The sequence below is a fragment of the Nicotiana attenuata genome, chromosome 7 (assembly GCF_001879085.1).
Source record: "Nicotiana attenuata strain UT chromosome 7, NIATTr2, whole genome shotgun sequence".
NCBI lineage: Eukaryota > Viridiplantae > Streptophyta > Magnoliopsida > Solanales > Solanaceae > Nicotiana > Nicotiana attenuata.
In genome coordinates this window covers 31,614,914-31,634,561 of record NC_031995.1, presented here as the reverse complement: position 1 = coordinate 31,634,561, position 19,648 = coordinate 31,614,914, and the positions used below count along the sequence as shown (strand labels likewise).

Here is a 19,648-nt window from a genome sequence, read left to right as displayed (position 1 = left end):
AAAATTCACCAACCTCTTAATGAGCTGCATTACCACAAGTTCAATAGGGGTCCTAGTAAATGGTTCAATCACAAATATTTTTGAGCCTAGTAGGGGTATTAGGCAAGGCGACCCTATATCTCCTAACATTTTTATTCTTCGCATGGAAATGTTCTCAAGATACATAAACTATCAAGTAGATATCCACAATTGAAATCCCATACAAATAGGTAGGAAGAGCCCTCAATTCTCTCACCTTTATTTTGCGGATGATCTAACATTGATGGCTAAAGCATTTCTTCATGCCAAGCCATTAAAATAGGCCTTAAGTTATTTTGTAACCTTTCCGGCCAGAATGTAAGCACTACCAAGTCCAAAATTATCTTCTCAAATAATTGTCTTCCTAACATTAAAAAGGATATCTCTTCTAGCCTAGGTCTTAAAAAGAGCAACACTTTTGGAACCTATTTAGGTTTCCCAATCCTTACTAAAACTCCAAAACCTAGTGATTATCTCTTCATTCTAGACAAAATGAGGGCCAGATTGGCAAACTGAAAGACCAGGTTTATAAACATAGCTGGAAGAACTACCCTAGCCCATGCTTGCCTTAATTCAATCCCTAACCACTACATACAATACACCCTCCTCCCTACAAAAACTTTAATAAACATTGATAAGCTTCAAAGAGACTTCATATGGGGGACTACAACTGAAAAGAAAAAGCTTCACCTAATTAAGTGGTCTACAATATGCCAACCAAAACCCAATGGAGGCCTAGGCATTAAGGATGCAAAAACTAAAAATCTAAGTCTGCTAGCCAGCTTAGCATGAAGACTTCTCTCAAACACTACAACTCCGTGGGCTAGCCTTATCACCTCCACCTATGGCATTAGTAAAGCTATTAATAACCACTCTTTAGTTTGGCAAAGTATTTTAAAAGGATGGGGAATTTGCAACAAAGGTATTACTTGGTCTCCATACCAAAACTCTAATATGAATATCTGGTCCACAAAATGGATTCGAGATACAACAAACTTGCGTAGCCTAATCGAGGGTCCCCTCTCAACTGATGACCAAAACCTAAAAATAAGAGATATCCATAATGATCACAATTGGAACTTCTCAAAACTCTCTATAGTTTTGCCAAAGGATGTCAGACATCATATCTCCAAGGTTAGGGTTCATACCAATGGCCTAAAATGGAATATTCCAATCTGGTCAAAAACCTACAAAGGCACCTTTACCACCAAATCTTGCTATGACTTAATTGAGCCTTGTAAAGTAAATAACTTTGATTTCAATTGGATATGGAAACACAAGTGCCCAAACAAAATAAAAATTTTACTCTGACAATGCCTCCACAATAGGCTACCATGTAGAGCCTATCTAGCATACATTAATATGAACATTGATCCTATGTCCCCAATATGTAAGACGGAAGAAAAATCTATAATTCATATATTTTTCAATTGTAAAACTTCCAAATTTTTTTGGGAAAGTGTGGGATGGCAGTTAAATTATAAAGTGAATGACAAGCACTGGCTCTTTCAAGTAAGAGACCTAAACCCAAATCTTAGAAACAATTTTATAGACCGGAACACCCTCTTTCCCTTTATACTATGGAACAATTGGATAAATAGAAATAACAATAATCAAAACAATACCTCCAACAATATCAATATGAATTTCATCATGCAAAGATCATAGAATACAAACTCCTAGCAGAAAATGTTCACAACCCTTTAAAGAAAAGGATCATAAATGTAAGATGGCATAAACTACCAAAGGATGGTACAAACTAAACATAGATGCAAGTTACAACAAAAGCAAAAAGAGTGGCCTGAGAGGGGTTTTCAGAAACACAAGTGGAAGTTGGATTGTGGGCTTCACAAAATCTACTTATACAAATGGAGCACTGGAATCTGAACTCTTAGCCCTGTTTGAAGGGCTCCAAACTGCCCAGGAATGGAATTTGTTTCCTCTCGAGATTGAGACTAACTGCACTGAGGTAATCCAATGCATAAATCAAGGAAATTATATTTTTAATGACATTGTATATGCATGCAGATTGTTAATGCACCGGGAGAAGGACGTGATCCTCAGACACATCTTCAGGTAGGGGAATGAAGTGGCACACCTGCTAGCAAAAAATAAGAGGCTCAAACAAGGATGAAAAAACATTACGTCCAACCTCATGTTTTTGTGGAATCGTGTGTGAGGAGGGATCAAACTGAATAAGTAGTTTTGTGAAACACTTAAATATTGATGCATGTAATAGTCTAGTAAACTTTGGTAACAAATGTGTCCTAAGTGACACGAACAATGGTTGTAATATTTTGAACCCTATCTAGCTATAATATATGTATCTTTCCTTTGCTAAAAAACAAAAAGAATATTTTATTGATACAAAAAATATAAGAGGAACTAATGTGAGTTCCCTTTCAAATATAGGTGGGCAAGTTACCACCTTTAATCGATCTTTGTTATTTATAGGGGTGGCAAATGGGCGGGTTGGACTGAATTTGGGCGGGTCAAGATGGGTTAGGTCAATAGATGAGTCATTGCCCAACTCAGTCCAAAGTGTACTTGGGCTAAGATGGGCTGGCTCAAGATGGGCTAGACAATGGGTCACAACCCAACCCGTCCAACTTGACCCATGTTTTAGAACCATGCCCACCTTACATAAAAAAGCATTTTACCTTAAAATGTGTAAGTCGAAAAATATTTTACGGGTGTGGGAGGGGGTTGGGATGGGTGGGTGGTGCAGAAAAAACAGAAAACAGAAAATACAAAGAAAAAAANAAAACTGAAAATACAAAGAAAAAAGGAAGTAAAAAAAATTTGTTTGAGGGGGTTTACGCACGAGGTACGGTGGGTGGTGCAGAAAAATAAAAATAAAAACAGAAAATTGAAAATACAAAAAGAAAAAAAAAAGTAAAATAATTTTTTTGAGGGGGTTTGCGGGGGTGCGGGTAGGAGGTAGGGTGGGTGGATGGTGCAGAAAAAAAAAACAGAAAATTGAAAATAAAGAAAAAGTAAAATTTGTTTTGAAGGGGGTTGTGCGGGGTGGGGAGGGGTAGGGAGAGGAGGGGTAGGGTGGGTGGTTGGTGCAGAAAATTAAAAATACAAACAAAGAAAAAGTAAAATTTTTTTTTGAGGGGTTTGGAGGGGGTAGGGTGAGTGGTTGGTGCAAAAAAACAAAAGAACAGAAAATTGAAAATACAAGAAAAAAAAAGTAAAATTGGGGCCTAAGTAAATTTGTAGATAAGTTGGGTGGAGATTCCTTTTGTTTTGATTGAGTTTCATGGGTTGTATTTGGGCTGCTTAATAGGCCAGAATGGGCTATAAAAAAAAGAAAATTTTTCACAAACCACTATTTTTTAGTGGTTATTAACTAGCTATAACTACCATTTACTATATTACTTCCTATAACTATGTTTTCAGTTTTGCTAGAGTGTATTCGATGTATTTAAGCTACTGTATTCATGAATACAGTAGCAAAACTCGGCGTGAAACAGGGGAGTACAGCTAGACAATTATTGTATTCGACTGTATTCACGATATGTATTTGTGAATACAGTAACGTAAATAGCGTAAATCATGGTCTATTCAGTTGCTTTTAAACGGAAAGTGAATCAATTAACACAAATAGACTCCTAATATAACTCAACAAACTCAATTATAAGTTTGAATACATAAATACATCTGAATACATAAATTATATTAATTAAAAAAATATATGAATACATTCATGAAATATAGCGAGACAGTGAATACAATGAAATACATGGAATACAGCGAGATACATTGAAATACAATGGGAAAAAAAAGACAATGAATACAATGAAATACATAGAATACAACGAGATACATTGAAATACAATGAAGAAAAAGGTAACACTCTTCAAGTTGCTCAGCCCCAAACTCCGTCGTCTTTGTTCAAGAATAACCCTAATGTCGTCTCGTCGATAGCAGATTTTGAACCTCCATTGTCAGCCCCAATTTACCCTATGTCAGATTTCGACATTGATACGAAACATAAAAAACTAATTTCTAAACAAGCTCTTCAACCGCTAAACATAGCTATACGAATTCATTGTCAGCCCCAATTTACCTTTCAATAGCAGATTTCGAACCTCCATCTTTCTCTCTAGGGCTTGATTTCGACATTGATTCAGAGACCCATGCCACTAACAATGAAAATTTCGTTTGACAATGGAGATGAATTAGTGGAGAATTATGATTGTATTCATGGAGAAAGACTGTTGTTGAGAGAGAGAGGGGTGGAGAAAAATCTGAAAGAATGAGAGAGAAAAATAATACAAAGCGTATTTTATGGCTTAAGGGTAGGAGGTGACCATAAATAGATATTTGGCTATAAAAATCAAAAGGTAGCTATGGAATATAATTTTTCAAAAGGGTATTTATTTAAAATAAATAAGGTACCAACCTTTGCTACAGGAGGTAAAAATTCCTAAAAAATTAATGGGTTAACTTGGGCTCAGCCCAAATTGTCTCATGAGCTAAAATATTTGTAGCCCAACTCATTAATCTCTGGGCGGGTTAAATGAGTTTGGGCTCAAATTGCCATCCCTAGTTATTCATAAACCAAGTAAGAGAAACTTCGTCTTACATTCAAACTCACAATTATGTAGTCAAAACAAGAAAGATGTTTTAAAATGTAAGAACAAATTTTAGGCGAAGTAGAACAAAATGTAGGAACAAATTTAAGGCAATGTAGAAACGAAAAACATGTTTAAATGATATTTTCTATTCGTCTAAGCCTAATAATTCCGTTCATTGTATTGAATTCTAAATTTTGCTTTAAAAAATGGTTGAACTGTGTTTAAAATGTAACAGATGTTAAACGTTTAACATCAATTTCCTCATTGAAAGAAGCAGCTAGAACATTGTTTTCCCCAAGATGATTAACAAGTACATTGCTTTCGAAGAAGAGAAAAAATCCATTGCAAAAAAAAAACAAAAAAAAAAAAGAAGAAGCCAGTAATTGTTGGTAAGAAAGGATTTAAGTTATACACTAACAATGTATAAACTTTTTACACTATCAGTATAGTTTAAAATTCCAAGAAAATGTTCATTTGAAAGTGTGTCTCAAATCAATATTCTAATTAACGCCATAATGTTCAAGAAACAAAATGAAGGTAAACACAATTTAACTGAAGAGCAAAAGAAAAGGAGAAATTGATTGCACAACAAGGTCATATACAATATCAAAAATGGAATAATCTGATCATACTTTAGGAAGCTGAATTCTTCACAATCTGCCACTGCTTTACATTCAAAATGGAAAATGTGGATGACATCAAGCTGTGGCTACAAGAGCGGGTTCTGCGACTGGAGCAGGCACATACCATCCATGATGGATCTCAACTGCTTTCTTTCTTCTAGCAAGCCGAGATTTTCTTCTTGCTCCAGTGTTCCTGTGAAGTGACCCAGCTTTGACTGCTTTATCGATTGCTGAATATGCCTCCGCGATCAACTTCTCAACAGAAATAACTTCCTCTGACTGTGCATCGGTCTTCTTCTTCAATGTGTCCAATGCTTCCAAAACCTATAAATGAACAAAGGTTAACATCCATATGCTGAGATGAAGAAGCCTGCATCAGCTATATCTTTTTCTCAATATGTTTGTTGGCGTTTCTGGAAAATGCTTCTTTTTAATCTTTCTTGAATTATTATTTTCATGCTGCAAATGCAGCACGTGGGATCCATGAAAATTGATCTCTGTGGCATAAAACTGAGAACACTAATTTTTTTCAAAAGTGCGACATTAGAAATGAACTCAAAACAGATTCATGGATCTGTTTTATAAAGGACAGATTTATGGAACTTAATCAGCATTACTTTATTAGCAATGGCTTTATTTTATCAAACTTCTCAGGATACCTGATTCTTTTCACTTAGTTTGTTCATCACTCTCAATTACCACTTGGATCTCCACAAATCAGTCAAGTAGAACCGGACCTTGGTTCCAGTTCAAGTTTCAATTCAGAGAGAAACAACTCTTGTTAAATATTGAACCCGTTTTTCCCTATTATAGTCCCCGACTGTTATCTCTTTGTCTATTCACTTTGCCTGATGGTGCAAGGACATACTAAATTAGCTTCCTACATTTTTTAATCTTAATAACTAAGTAATATTGTGACTTTGTCAAGCCAGAAATCTTGAATTTCTTGAGTCATACAGACTCTGGGATCACCTAGTATCTACTGCACCATATAGACGTATAGATGGAGCAAAGGACAGAATCCTGATGACGAACCATCTTCATATTCCAAATATCCATGACCTCGGGGAACAATATAATTTTCTTCCAGGACTCCGAAAATGGGGGAAAAAGGTGACCAAAAGGAAAACGAAAGAAAACGAGTTACCTAACTCCATAAGGGAGCTCTAATAGACTCCAACTTGACCTAAACAGTTGAAGCTATGACTCGGCCACAAACGCTGGAGTTTGAAGCCATGCTGACTACAGAATCATGACACTCAAGTGCATACCGAGGCACACAACTAATCTTCACATGTGAAACTATACAAAAAGGGTTCCATTCTAGCTATCCTAATATATTGGACAAAACGTGGAAAATTTAGAAACAGTTACCTCACCTTCGAAGTGACATTCATGAAATTAGACACCTTGACCTCGCATAATACTGAAGATAGTACTCTGACAGTAAAACACTCATGAAAGGAAGATGGTCTTTTGCTCCAAAATTTTAACCTTCACCTCAAAAAATATATAAGAAACATCTCTGAGAGCAGAGAGCCAGTGCAAGAGGTAATAATTTTGATATATGCAAAAGTCATATTTCTTGTACTGGACAACTGCTATCCAACAGTGGACGACAGCCTATGCAAGAGCGCTTAGTACAAAATGTCTAATCAGTATTGCCTTGCTGCTTTATTGATATTTAGATTCAGATTATTCTCCAAAGTTTAAATATTGACTCCAACTTTTGCTTTTTTGGATCAAGGATCAATAACCCATAAGCAGCATAATTTTTAACGGTTCGGCAAGACAGTGATTCATGCTGTGCGACAGGCAAAATGGTTACTAAGACCTTAAAGATCAAAATCAAGGAATCAGATTAACAAATGAACTACCCCCACTCATCCACTCACTCTTGCCCGTGCTGCTTGATACAATTCAATAGGACTTGGTGTACCACATGAGATGTATCAAAAGATGGGAGTTAAAAAATGTTAAACATGCACTCAAATAAGATTAAACAAATTCTTTGATGAACTAGCTTACTGCTTTCCATCCTTCAACAAAATTATCATTAATTATAGAAAAAGGGATAAATAAACAAACCTCAAAGCTACTGATATACCATTTTATGTATCATAGTTTGAATGGACACGGAATTTAAGAAAGATTTTTTTTTTTTTTTTGAAAATTTATGGTCTAAAACAACTAAAAAGAAAAGTTTGCCACCTAAATTGGGACGGATGGAGTACCAAACATAAATAAAAGCCAGAACTAGTGAGAGCCCATTAAAAAAAGAAAGAAGTAGGAGTAAATAGGGAAAGGAACTAACCGTCTTCATCCGAGTCTTGACCTCAGATTTTTTAGCCTTGTTGTAAAGCCGCCTCTTTTCAGCTTGTCTTGCCCTTTTCGCTGCTGAATCCGCTTTCTTCGTTGGAGCCGCTTCGCAAACGATTGAATGACGAAACGGCATTTGCACCGAAGTCAGCGATACACTCCCTGCAAAACTCAAAGAAAACAACCAGTAGGGCCATAAAGCACCAACCATTTGTGAAATTAGTAAATGAAGTGAGTTACCTTTGGAGAAGAGATTGAGGGAAGTGTTGGCAGAGAAGCTGAGGGGCTTCAATGCTGCAGCGTTGGGGTGAGGTCCATTGAGAGAAAGGGTATTGAATTTAGAAGTCAAGTTCCAACAACAAGAAGAAGAAGAAGATAAGCAAGCTCCTGCCATGGCTCTTTCTCTGTACTACTTCTCTCTCTCACTTCAGCAGAAGCTGGAGAATTTTGGTATCCCATCTTATCCACACGTCTCTATTTCTTTTGATTTGGATTCTGGGCTCTTTTCGAGGCCTGATGTCTTTTCTAAGCCTTGTTGTTTTACGGGTCCGGTTGGCCCAAGAAAAACAGAAGGCCCATCAAAAGTGAATTAGATTCTCTTTGGGCCCGGTGAATTACCACGACCTCCCTAACTCGCTGGCTGTGAACTAAAGTTCCATACAATTATTTTGAAATCTTTACGCAAATAGTCGACCAGATTGTTTACCTTTCCTACTCGATATATATATCTATATATATACCGATTGCTTTTATTTAAACTATTAAATAAGCGGCTATTTAAATTCATTCTTCAATTATTTTGCCAACCCAGTGATAAGGATAGCACAATTCAAAGTTCTCAATGAAGGTCTCTCTAGTCACTAATCCTGAAATTAGTACGGTGTGATCCCCAAAGGAGGTGATCTTGGAGGAATGTCACCATAGTTCTTCAATTTTTAAAGCTTGAAATTCTTGTTTGGTGGTAAAAAATAAAAGTTAATGATTGATTATTACTTAAATCGTTTGAATATTGGTAATTTATGCTTAACTTTTAGTTCAAAACATAGATTTTAGTGATTTATTGTAAAAATCTTAAAACTCTATTATTGGATCTTAGAAAGTGTTGAATAAGATAAAGTGGGTCTTTTTAATGTGATGTTATTCGATTAAATTGGTGAATGAGAAATGTTTGTGTTGGTATTTAAAAGTTTTGTTTCAAATTTGAGATCATTTGGAGCAAATTTGGGATGGTTTGATCAAAGTTGAAGTTGCAAATTCGAAGAACACTTTGTTAAAACAACCTAAAAAAAGTACGCCAATCTGGTAAACTTCGATCAACAACTTCATATAGGTAGAAAATATAGCATCAACTCTACCAACCCGATAGAGAAGTACCTAAAGAGCATAAGTATGACAATCCGGTAGACTCAATGAATAACTTAATAGATTAATAATAGCATCAACTCTACCATTTCGGTAGAGAATCCCTAAAGAGCAACAATATGATATTCTGATAGACTTCGATGAACAATCCGGTAAGAAAAATCCTTGAAAAACTGTGTGCGATTCCGAGGTCATTTTTTAAATACCACCAATTTTGAGGACATTCGGCTTAGACCAACCATAAAAAGTCTCTTTTGTGTATCACTTCACTAATCCGAATCCAGCAATCTTTCCACCACGACTATCCCAATATTAACTTATCAATTTCCCCTTTTTATGATGACAAACTTATAATTGATATTCCCTTTTGAGAACCAGATTTCCACATGTCCCCCTTATGAATCAGACGCCTTGCCCCTGAGGATCAGTTTCCTCCCCTTCAATTTTCTTTCCCCTTTTGGCATCGTTAAAAAGAATTATACATGGCATATGCAAAAAAAAGTTCGGCAACAGTAATTCATGCAACTTGTGTGCACACAACATGGCTAAAAACAGAACACAAGAGATTAACTTTGCACAAAATAGATAGCCATGCCCATTAATTATAAGAGGGAAAAAGAAGAAGAAAAAACATAGAAGTAGTAGTACCAGTCACACAAATATTATAAAATCAAAAATTAAAGTACCACAATCACAAAATAGGATCAACAAAAGGACAGGATTAGGAGAGGACTGGGAAGGGGTGCAAAAACAGGAGACACTGGATAGAGGATAGGAAGGATTAGGGAACAAGAGCCTTGATGAGACTATCCATTCGAGCATTAGCAGCCCTCTGATCATTGATCAGCTGCTCCTTCAGGTTCTGAACTTGTTTCCTCAACTCAGCATTCTCAGCCTTCAAACGGGAAATATATGCACCCTGAGTGATGCTGGAACTAGGTTTAGACTCCAAAATGGCATTTTGCGCTTTAAGATGCTTGATCTCTTCATCGGCAGCCTTCTGACCATCGATTAGTTGAGAAATAGTTGAGTTGCTTCCTACTCCTCTCTTCTTCACTACACACTCACATTCTTCCAGAGTATTCATGATGAACATTTGCTTTATAGTCCCACAGATGCTTTTCCCAAAGGAACCTCAAAGTGTTCAACGACTCTGGTGAGGAGAAACCCATAGGGGGCACCTTCAGCATATGTTCAATCATAATGCTAGGCAGACTAATACAAGAGAAAGAATCCAGTGCTTCCAGAAGAACCACGTCCGCAATAGAGGTGATAGATCATCTCTCAGCCCTAGGGAACAACACCTTGTTCACCAGCTCAAACATCAGTTAGTATCCTGGTTGAAGAGCTATCTTGTGTACTCTTTCCCCCGATAGAACCGCTTGCTTCTTGATGATCAACTTCTTAAAGTTATGGGAACCAATTCCCTCCACAGTATTCAGCCCAGCAGTGGGGACATCAATGATCTCACTAAGAATTGCCTCATTCATAACAAAGTCCTTTCCATTCACCTTCAAACAAAGTGTATCCCCATCTACCACGAACATGCCAGCATAGAAGCTTCTCACTTCATCTTCATAAACTTTTGGACTTTTGATTTCAAAGAGATGTGTCCACTTTTGTAATTCAATCTACCAGCTGTCTCATGTCAGGTTGTTCAAGGATCTCACTATAAAAAATTCGACCTCACATAACCTTTTGCTTCTTCAGATTTTCCCTTCTCTCCAACTCAGATAATTCCACCCTTGGCCTTTTGGAGAAACCAGGTTCCTCACCAGTACTTTGCCTCTTTCTTAGAGGCTTCCTCTCTACTTTCTCTTTCTCCACTTCTCCCCCCTCCCCCACTTCATCATCCTTGTCACTGACAAGTTTTTTGTCAGATACTGCCTTCTTCTGTTTGGTAGCAATGGTTTTCTTTGAGTTTTTCCTAACAAGAGGAGCGAGTTCCTTAACAGGATCCTTATTAATCAACCGACTTTTCATATGCCTCCTTCTTTTCTTCTTCTCCTTACTTACCTTCAGAGCACTGTCAAGTTCAGCCTTGCTCTATCATCTAGTGGTAGGGCATTTGGGAACAAAATCTTTTTTGGCTTCCCCACCCCCAGTTGTTCCAAACTTTATCACAGACAGATCGTCAATAACATCATCACTCTCACCAGAATTACCCTCAGACACAGACCTCATTTCAGGGTAAATAATATCCAACAGAACAATAATCGGGTGATCAAAAGGGGTTGTGTCAGCACTATCCATGGGCTGTCTTATAGAACCTGGAGTTTCAGCCCAAGTAGGAGCAGAAAATCCCCCCCCCCCCCCGGGTAGAGGGACTAGGTCTTTCTGTAGGTTCCTCTGTAGTACTGACAGGCACTTGTTCCCCTTTACCCTGTTCTTCCCTCTGCTCAGTGGTTCCCCCTTAGTCCCTGCACCACTATCATCAGACATAGACTTATCAACCAATTTCTCCACAACAACAGGCTTTTTTCAAGAGAAGTAGAGCCTTCTTTATGTGTACCACTCACAGTTTTCTCACCCTTCGTACCCAAAATTTCTGTAATAGTAGAAGGGGATGGAATATTACCTGATCTAGATGAGATACTCGGAACAATCCCTTCAACATCTTGAACCTCGGAATTTCAGATGCATGTGAGCCCTCAACCACACGGGAACCCGACTCTTCGTTCAAACTTACTTCCTCTATCACAACACGCTGACTCGAGACCTCAACACCTTTATCCACTTCCATAAGTTTCTATAATCAATTCGATCCCCCGATTGAATCGGCGGCAAACGCCTACAAAAAGATCGCTTGAATTTAAGAAAAGGTCGTCCCAAGCCGGTCTGTTCACAAATCTCGGATGTTACTTTTTTGCACGAATCCGACCTGCATGGCGAAAGGGGCAATTGGAATGGTCTTAGCTCCTGAATATTCAGACAATAAAAAGAAAAACAGAAAAATAAGATTGAGACAGTTATGAATTCCATTCAGTTTCCTTTACTTGATCGAACATCCCAAAATTCAGTTATTTCAACTACATTAAATGATCTTTCAAATTGGTCAAGACTCTCTAGTTTATGGCCGCTTCTCTATGGTACCAGTTGTTGCTTCAATGAATTTGCTTCACTAATAGGCTCACGCTTCGACTTTGATCGTTATGGACTAGTACCAAGATCGAGTCCTAGACAAGCGGATCTAATTTTAACAGCCGGAACAGTAACAATGAAAATGGCCCCCCTCTTTAGTGAGATTATATGAGCAAATGCCTGAACCAAAATATGTTATTGCTATGGGAACCTGTACAATTACATGAGCTTCAATCAGGCCTATATTCGCATTTGAATGATACCAATCGAGATGGATTTTTCAGGGACTGGCCTCGTCCCTGAGGCAATCCCTAGGATTTAAAAGAGAGAGAAGGAACTTTCTGTGAACAAAGCTTTCTGACTCGGCCTTGAGAATCTTTCTTCTGAGGTTTGAATAAATTGAGAGGTGGAAATTGTTTGTTCGGAGTCCACTCTTTCAGTAGGAGAAGATGGAGATGGAGAAGAAACAAACTTTTTAGGAGTTTTATTTTTACGGCTGCGATGAGGACCAGAACCAGATGGTTTGGGAGAAATGACTCTAGGGCTGGGTTGGTTAGAAATTGGGGCTTTTGTGGGTGAGGTGGTTGGATAAGATCCAGATGGAGGTACCTCTTTAGATGGAGACACGACTGGGTTTTCTGCAGTTTCTTTGGGAGATGAATTCTCTTGTTGAGTCATACTCAATTTTGATAAGAAAGAAGATAGAAAAAGAGGGTTTGAGAGAGGAGAGAGGTTGTGTTTGATGTTTGAAGTAAGGAAAAAGGACTGACTTTGGTATATAAAATAAAAGGGGACCGGTTACAAACGGGTGTGAGAAAGAGGAGACGGGTCGTCAAGTCGATTTGGAACATATGTAATATTTGGGCTTAAAGGGCATCAGAAGAGACAGGAACAGAATAATGGCATGGCATACTAGCAGTTCAAAATGAATATGTGTAAAAGGAACTACTAACCTGAGTCATAGGAACCAGGTTCCTTGACAATTTTTGAAAATATGAGCAATAACTTCTAGATATTTGCAATGTCATTCACTTGTTCGTCCTGAATTTTCCACGTGTGTGTACCTGTAGCAGTGTAGAGTTGAGTTAGATATCTCTAGAAAATACTTTTTAGCGTTGTACATTGCTATCCTTTCATAGCCAATTGTAGGCTTCTCAGTTAGGCTTGATCAACCCCAGCTCTAGACGATTTCTTTCAAAATGTTCTCTACTTAGTGATTTGGTAAAGATATCTGCTACTTGGTCCTCCCTTTTGCAGAACTTCATACAAATAAGCCATTTTTCAACATTGTCCCTCAAGAAGTGATGTCGCACATCAATGTGCTTTGTCCTCTTATGCTGAACTAGGTTCTTTGCTATGTTTAGAGTACTTGTGTTATCACAGAATAATAACACACAGTCTGTAAACACACCAAAATCTTCTAGTTGTTGCTTGATCCACAACAGTTGAGCACAACACGTGGCAGCAACCACATACGTAGCTTCAGCAGTAGAAAGAGCCACATAGTTTTGTTTATTTGTACCCCATGTGTTAGTTTATATGAATCCACCAAACTATAGAGTACCTGGTCCTCTATGAGTTTCCACTGAGAATACTAATTAAAACAGTAAGTAAATGAGATATGGGATTTTTACGTGGAAAAATCCCAACTCAAGGGGACAAAAACCACGACCGACACTTGTAGGCTTTCAACTTCACTAACTTGTAAACACACTATTACAAGCCACTTTGTAATGACTCTATTACAAAGATTTCAACTCAACTAACTTGTGATATACTTACCACAAGCCACTTTGTCACTCACTAGTTACAAAGACTTTAACTTATGACTAACTCTAGTCACAACACAAACTCAGAAAGTTTATGGATTTACAAAGGGGTTCCTAAGCAACGCTTCTAGCTAAGCAATTTAGGAATTACAATAAGAACAATCACAAAGTTACAACTCAGCTAAGGACTCGATTTAGGAAATGGTCTGTAGTAGCGTCTTACTTTGTTCTTCAAGCTCTTGAGAGATAAGTTCACTGTTTGCAGAAGACTTGAATGCTTGAAGTGAGTTATCAAATGTTCAAGTGATGTTTTGTTACAATGCTCTTGTTGATACACTCTTGATGACATCACTTGAATGATGTAAGCATTTGGTAGGTCAAAGGTAAGTGACTGCAAAACTGCTGCACTGTGTGCACTGTTTCTGTGGGAGTCACTTTCCAGCTGTGCACAGTTGACTTTCGTACTGCAGTTCACATTAGTTGGAGTCCAGGTTGGAATCCATTCATTTGTAATATGTACCAAGTGTGTCAGGTTCCCTATCTGGTTCTTTGACAGTAAGTTTGTTAGATCATCAAAATATAAGGCAAAGACATTGAAAACCCATCACCATGAGATCAAGCATGACCCCAGAAAATGTGTCATTCTAGATGTACACTTTCTATCCACCAAGTATCCAGCGTAATCAGCATCAGCGTATCCAACTAGATCAAAATTATCACCTGAGAGATAGAAGAGGACTGGCATGCCTCAAACTCGGTGAGCGAGACCGGCGCTCAACCGAGTGAACCCGGTCGAGCAAGCTTGTTAGATACTTTTTACCCAACTCACTTATGATCAAGAGAAGGCATGTTTTCATTAGTTAAACAGTAGAAGTATTATATATATACATATACACATTACTAATTCGTTTCATTTTGCTACATCATTGTTAATTTCCCAAAATACATACACTTTACAACTTAGTGGAACAAGAGTCCAAAACACAACATAATCCGTCTGACCTTTCTAGCACCCATGCACAAGCCACATAATGTCTACGGAGCCTCTAAGAATACAAAAGATAGTTATGATAATACCGGCAACAAGGCCCCAGCTATACCTCAAAACGTGGTAAAAATATGAATAAAGATACAGTACATGACCCCGGAATAAAATGGGGCTCACCGAGTCTGCTGGGAAGTGGATGCACCACTAGCTGCGATCAACAATGTCTGCTATGGAACCACCTACATCCATTTAAAGATGTAGTGCCTCCAGCAAAAGGGACGTTAGTACTGTCGAATAGTACTGGTATGTAGAGCTAAAACACCATCTTAATAGAATGAACAATAATACAGGGGGGAACAGTTATGAGTTCAACAAGAGCTTCAAACAATACTAAAACATCAAGTAAGGATCACATAGCTTCTCAAGTCAATTTCCATCTTATTAGGTTGGGTAATCTTTATCCACAATACCACCGTGTTTTTACACAGAGTTCGATCTCGACTCGATCGGCTAGGTCATCTCATTTGAGAAATCAACCATATCCACAATTTCAACCAATCATTTCCAGCATAGTTACCACCGTATGTGTGGCATGGCGTACGATCACGGCCTGATCGGTTAAGCCATCTCACTTGAGACATCAACCTTTTAATCAATCATCTCCCTTCATATTTCTTTCCCATCTTTCAATACATTAGCATGAGTGGCCTCATTTATTAAGTCATTCTTGGCATTTGGCCGTATTTCACAATTCAAGTTTCCCTTTTTACACAATCAAATAACATTATCATCAGCAACAATAAGGCCTATCATGTAAGGCATTTGTACACATAAGGGATAAACTTGGAGGATCCTAAGCACATAGAGCCTTTTCATACAAATTGGCAACAATCTTTATTTGATTTTGACATGAACTCTTAACCTTTCCAAACACATATTCCACATTTTTAAACACATCCTAAAAAGGGCAAGATGACATGATAATCATTTAGAATAAATATTGAACATGTATCATTCAACACAACACATTAGGGATAGTCAACTCTAGTATGATCAATTTAGGGACTTACACCAACTACACGAATACCATGGGTTTCGATTCTAAGAAGAAGGGGGTTTAGCCATACATACCTCAATTGAGAATCTTAAAACTCTAAGATGTTCCGGAATATTAGCAGCTTCAATCTATTTTAGCAATATAGTAAAATTGAACCCAAAATTTGGAAGACGATCATAATTCTAGCTCACTTGAGCATTCTATCAAACACTTTGTGTGTATTAAGGTTTCATGGCCCTTTTTATGAAAGACTCCACCAACCCATACCCCGTTCTTTTCTATCCTTAACTTACAACCTCTCCACATACCTTAGGAACACATGCATGCAAGGTAATCACTCCCATCCCTATGAATTACCTTACTAATGGACCATTCTAGTTATATTTTGAAATTAAGAGTTTGGGTGATAGAACCTTACCTCTTAGGAAGAAGACCTAGGTGCCTCTCTTGATAATCTTCAAGGTGTTAAGCAAGAATTGAAGAGCAAATTTGGTGAAGATCACTTTATCCCTCTAATACTCTCTTTCTCTCTCTAAACATATAAGAAAATTAGCTCAAAATGGCCCCTTAAGTCTATTTTAATGAAGTTGGGTCGGGGTTTAAAACCCCAAAAATAAAGCTCCGAAACAGGTTCTATGCGACCGCATAATGGTTATGCGGTCCGCGAAATGACCACGAAAAATGGCCCTGTGAACTAGACTGGTCTGCTTCACTCTGTGGCCATTATGCGGCCCGCAGACCTATTCTGCGGTCGCATAATACGCCGCCCCTCCGCAAAAAATCCAAGGACAATTATGCGACCAAAGTGCGACCCGCGAAATGGATATGCGGCCGCATAATTGGTCGCGAAACTAACCTCAAAATTAGCCAAAAAGACTGCTTCACTCTACGGCCATTCTGCGGCTCGCAGAGTGATTATGTGGCCGCATCATGGGCCGTAGAAATGCCTACGTCTGCAAAAATATTTCCTTCAACTCCCCAGCGTACTGTTCAATCCAAAAGGTCCGAACCGCGGCCTACTTCGGCATCACAGAATTCGGGTTTTTAGGAAAAAATTTACGGGGCCTTACAAGGACTAGGTTGTGTGTTCCCTTAAGATACCTCAGGATTCTCTTGGCAGCCTTCAAATGAGATTCTCTTGGACTTGATTGAAATCTAGCACACAACCCAACACTAAACACAATGTCAGGTCTGCTAGCCGTCAGGTACATATGAGATCCAATGATACCCCTATACAGTTTCATTGATATGAGAACCAGGTTCATCTATGTCCAGGTGAGTAGCGATGGTAATGGGAGTATCAATGGTCTTTTAGCTTTCCATCTCAAATCTTTTCAGCAGCTCCTTGATGTACTTATGTTGACTTATCATAGTACCTTTTGAGGTTTGCTTTACTTGTAACCCAAGAAAGAAGTTCAGCTCCCCCATCATGCTCGTCTCAAATTCATTTCCCATGAGCTTTGCAAACTCCTCACAAAAGAAATTATTTGTTGCACCAAATATGATATCATCAACATAGACTTGCACAATCAACAAATTTCTCCTTCTTTTCTTTAGAAATAGAGTATTGTCAAATTTCCCTCTAATGAAGCCATTCTCAAGAAGGAACTTGGACAATCTCTCATACCACGCACGAGGGGCCTGCTTCAATCCATATAAAGATTTATCAAGCTTTAAGACATGTTCAGGATGTTCATGACATTCAAACCCAGGTGGTTGCTAGACAACAACTTTATCCTTCAAATATCTATTTAGAAATGCACTTTTAACATCCATTTGGAACAATTTAAATTTCATATGAGATATAAAAGCTATGAGAATTCTGATGGCTTCTATTCGAGCAATAGGAGCAAAAGTTTCATCATGATCAATCCCATCTTCTTGATTGTAACCGTGGACCACCAGCCTAGCTTTGTTTCTTGTTGTATTGCCAAACACATCAAGTTTATTTCTGAACACCCACCCGGTTTCAATCACTGTTCTATCTGAAGGTCGAGAAACCAGGTGCCGCACGTTGTTTCTCTCGAACTGATAAAGCTCTTCTTGCATAGAAGCAATCCAGTCAACATCTTTGTCACGACCTGGATTTCCCACCCTCGGGACCGTGATGGCGCCTTATATTTCACTTGCTAGGGAAGACAATGTTAGAATAACTTCTAGCCATTATTTTTAAAAAATCAAATTAACTGAATAACTAAAAAGAAGGATGGATGTTTTGAGTGTGGTGGTTTTGTGCATATCAGGAGGACCTGTCTGAGATTATTGGGCGGCACACCACAACAGAGTTCTCTGTCACGCCCCAACCTGGGGAGGCGTGGCTGGCGCCCGATGCCGTACTAGCTCAAGTGAACCACTCTATAACTCATGATCGTTCAACAAAAACTAGAACATACATGGGCCGACTTGGCTGAACTCATTCTTTCTATAATTATCATGGGCCAACATAGCCACAACTCATACTGTGTAACTGTAAGTGGGCAAATATTGTATCAGAGAGTCATCATACGTAAAATATGAATACACATGGGTTGTCAATGCCTCTAACATGCTGTACATACTGAACCTATATCTACAAAGCCTCTAAGAGTAACTGACATCAAAATATGGTCAGGACAGGACACTGACCTACCCATAAGTATATATATACATATGACAGTCTGATAACCTCTAGACTCGGATGTACTCCGGATGAAATGGAGCTTTGCCAATCCTCAGCTAGATATCAACTTTGCTTATGATAAGAGATTGCCAAACTGGATACCTGAACCTCCAGGCATGAATGCAGTGCCTCGACGATGGGACATTAGTACAATGAAATGTACTAAGCATGTAAGGCAGATAACATATGCATAACTGAATTGACATGTATATATGATATACTGAAAGTAATTTGGAGGGTCAATGAGATCCGGGAATCATACTTACCATATTCTGACTGGTAACATACGTAAATATTGAATAATCCAACTTACCTTACAAAGGATGTAGACTGAAAAGGGAAGGCTCCGTTGGCCGAGAACATCTAATGTCGTATATATATCTAATTCATGTCTTGATATACCTGAACTTGTCCTCATATGCTATCTGTACTGGAAACCATTATATTATGGGACTTCATCTATAACATTCTTCTAGCCATCATACCTTATATCGGAATACTTACCTCAGGCAGGTCAAACATCTCTAGGGCTACACTGAAACATAAAAGTGGCACTTACACATTTCATAAGAGACCGTCCATAAGGATCACTCATAAACATGAATAACTAGTGGCTCGTATGCGTAACATAGTAGACCGTCCGTATGACTCATAATACTGAGGTCTAGCTATGCGTGCAACTGAGACCGTCCATAACCAACCTTCATTCTGCACCTATGCATTAATAGACTGTCCATATGGTTTCATTGTACCCCTACGCGTTCATAGATTGTCCATAACTTATCACATTTGAACGACACACATTATTCTACCATAAAACAGACAGCACCTCCTCTATTTATATGACTTCCCACAAGTTACAACAACCAACAACAGCTCAAACAACATTAACGATACTCATAATAAGCCTTTCAAAACAGTTTAACAATCCCGACGATCGGCAAGCTCGGTTGTGACTAAACAACTATAGCTTTAAACCCCTTCTTCCTTCCAGAATTTATCAATAATATTAACCTCCATATATTCAATTATCCCTACTATTTTACGGCCACAATACAAATTTAAAACGACCCCATAACAACCCCAAAAGTTCAATAACTCAAAACTTATTTTTTAGATTACTAAAACACGTTTCCGACTTATCTTTTCTTTCAAATAGAGAAACACAACCGGAAGTACATAATTA

General features: G+C 38.1%; 1 protein-coding gene across 1 annotated transcript; it reads right to left on the bottom strand.

Moving 5' to 3' along the window:
- On the bottom strand, positions 5,158–8,010 carry LOC109228897 (30S ribosomal protein S20, chloroplastic-like). Its single transcript, XM_019394146.1, has 3 exons — positions 7,787–8,010; positions 7,542–7,708; positions 5,158–5,551 (listed from the first exon to the last, which is right to left on the bottom strand). Exons 1-3 carry the CDS (start codon positions 7,938–7,940, stop codon positions 5,303–5,305), a joined length of 570 nt encoding a protein of 189 aa, XP_019249691.1. The 5' UTR covers positions 7,941–8,010; the 3' UTR covers positions 5,158–5,302.

Coding starts and splice junctions, on each gene's coding strand:
- LOC109228897 (XM_019394146.1), bottom strand. CDS start 7,940: ATGGCAGGAGCTTGCTTATCTTCTTCTTCTTCTTGTTGTTGGAACTTG. Junction 7,709..7,786: donor CCTCAATCTCTTCTCCAAAG/GTAACTCACTTC, acceptor TGAGTTTTGCAG/GGAGTGTATCGCTGACTTCG. Junction 5,552..7,541: donor TCAAGACTCGGATGAAGACG/GTTAGTTCCTTT, acceptor GTTCATTTATAG/GTTTTGGAAGCATTGGACAC.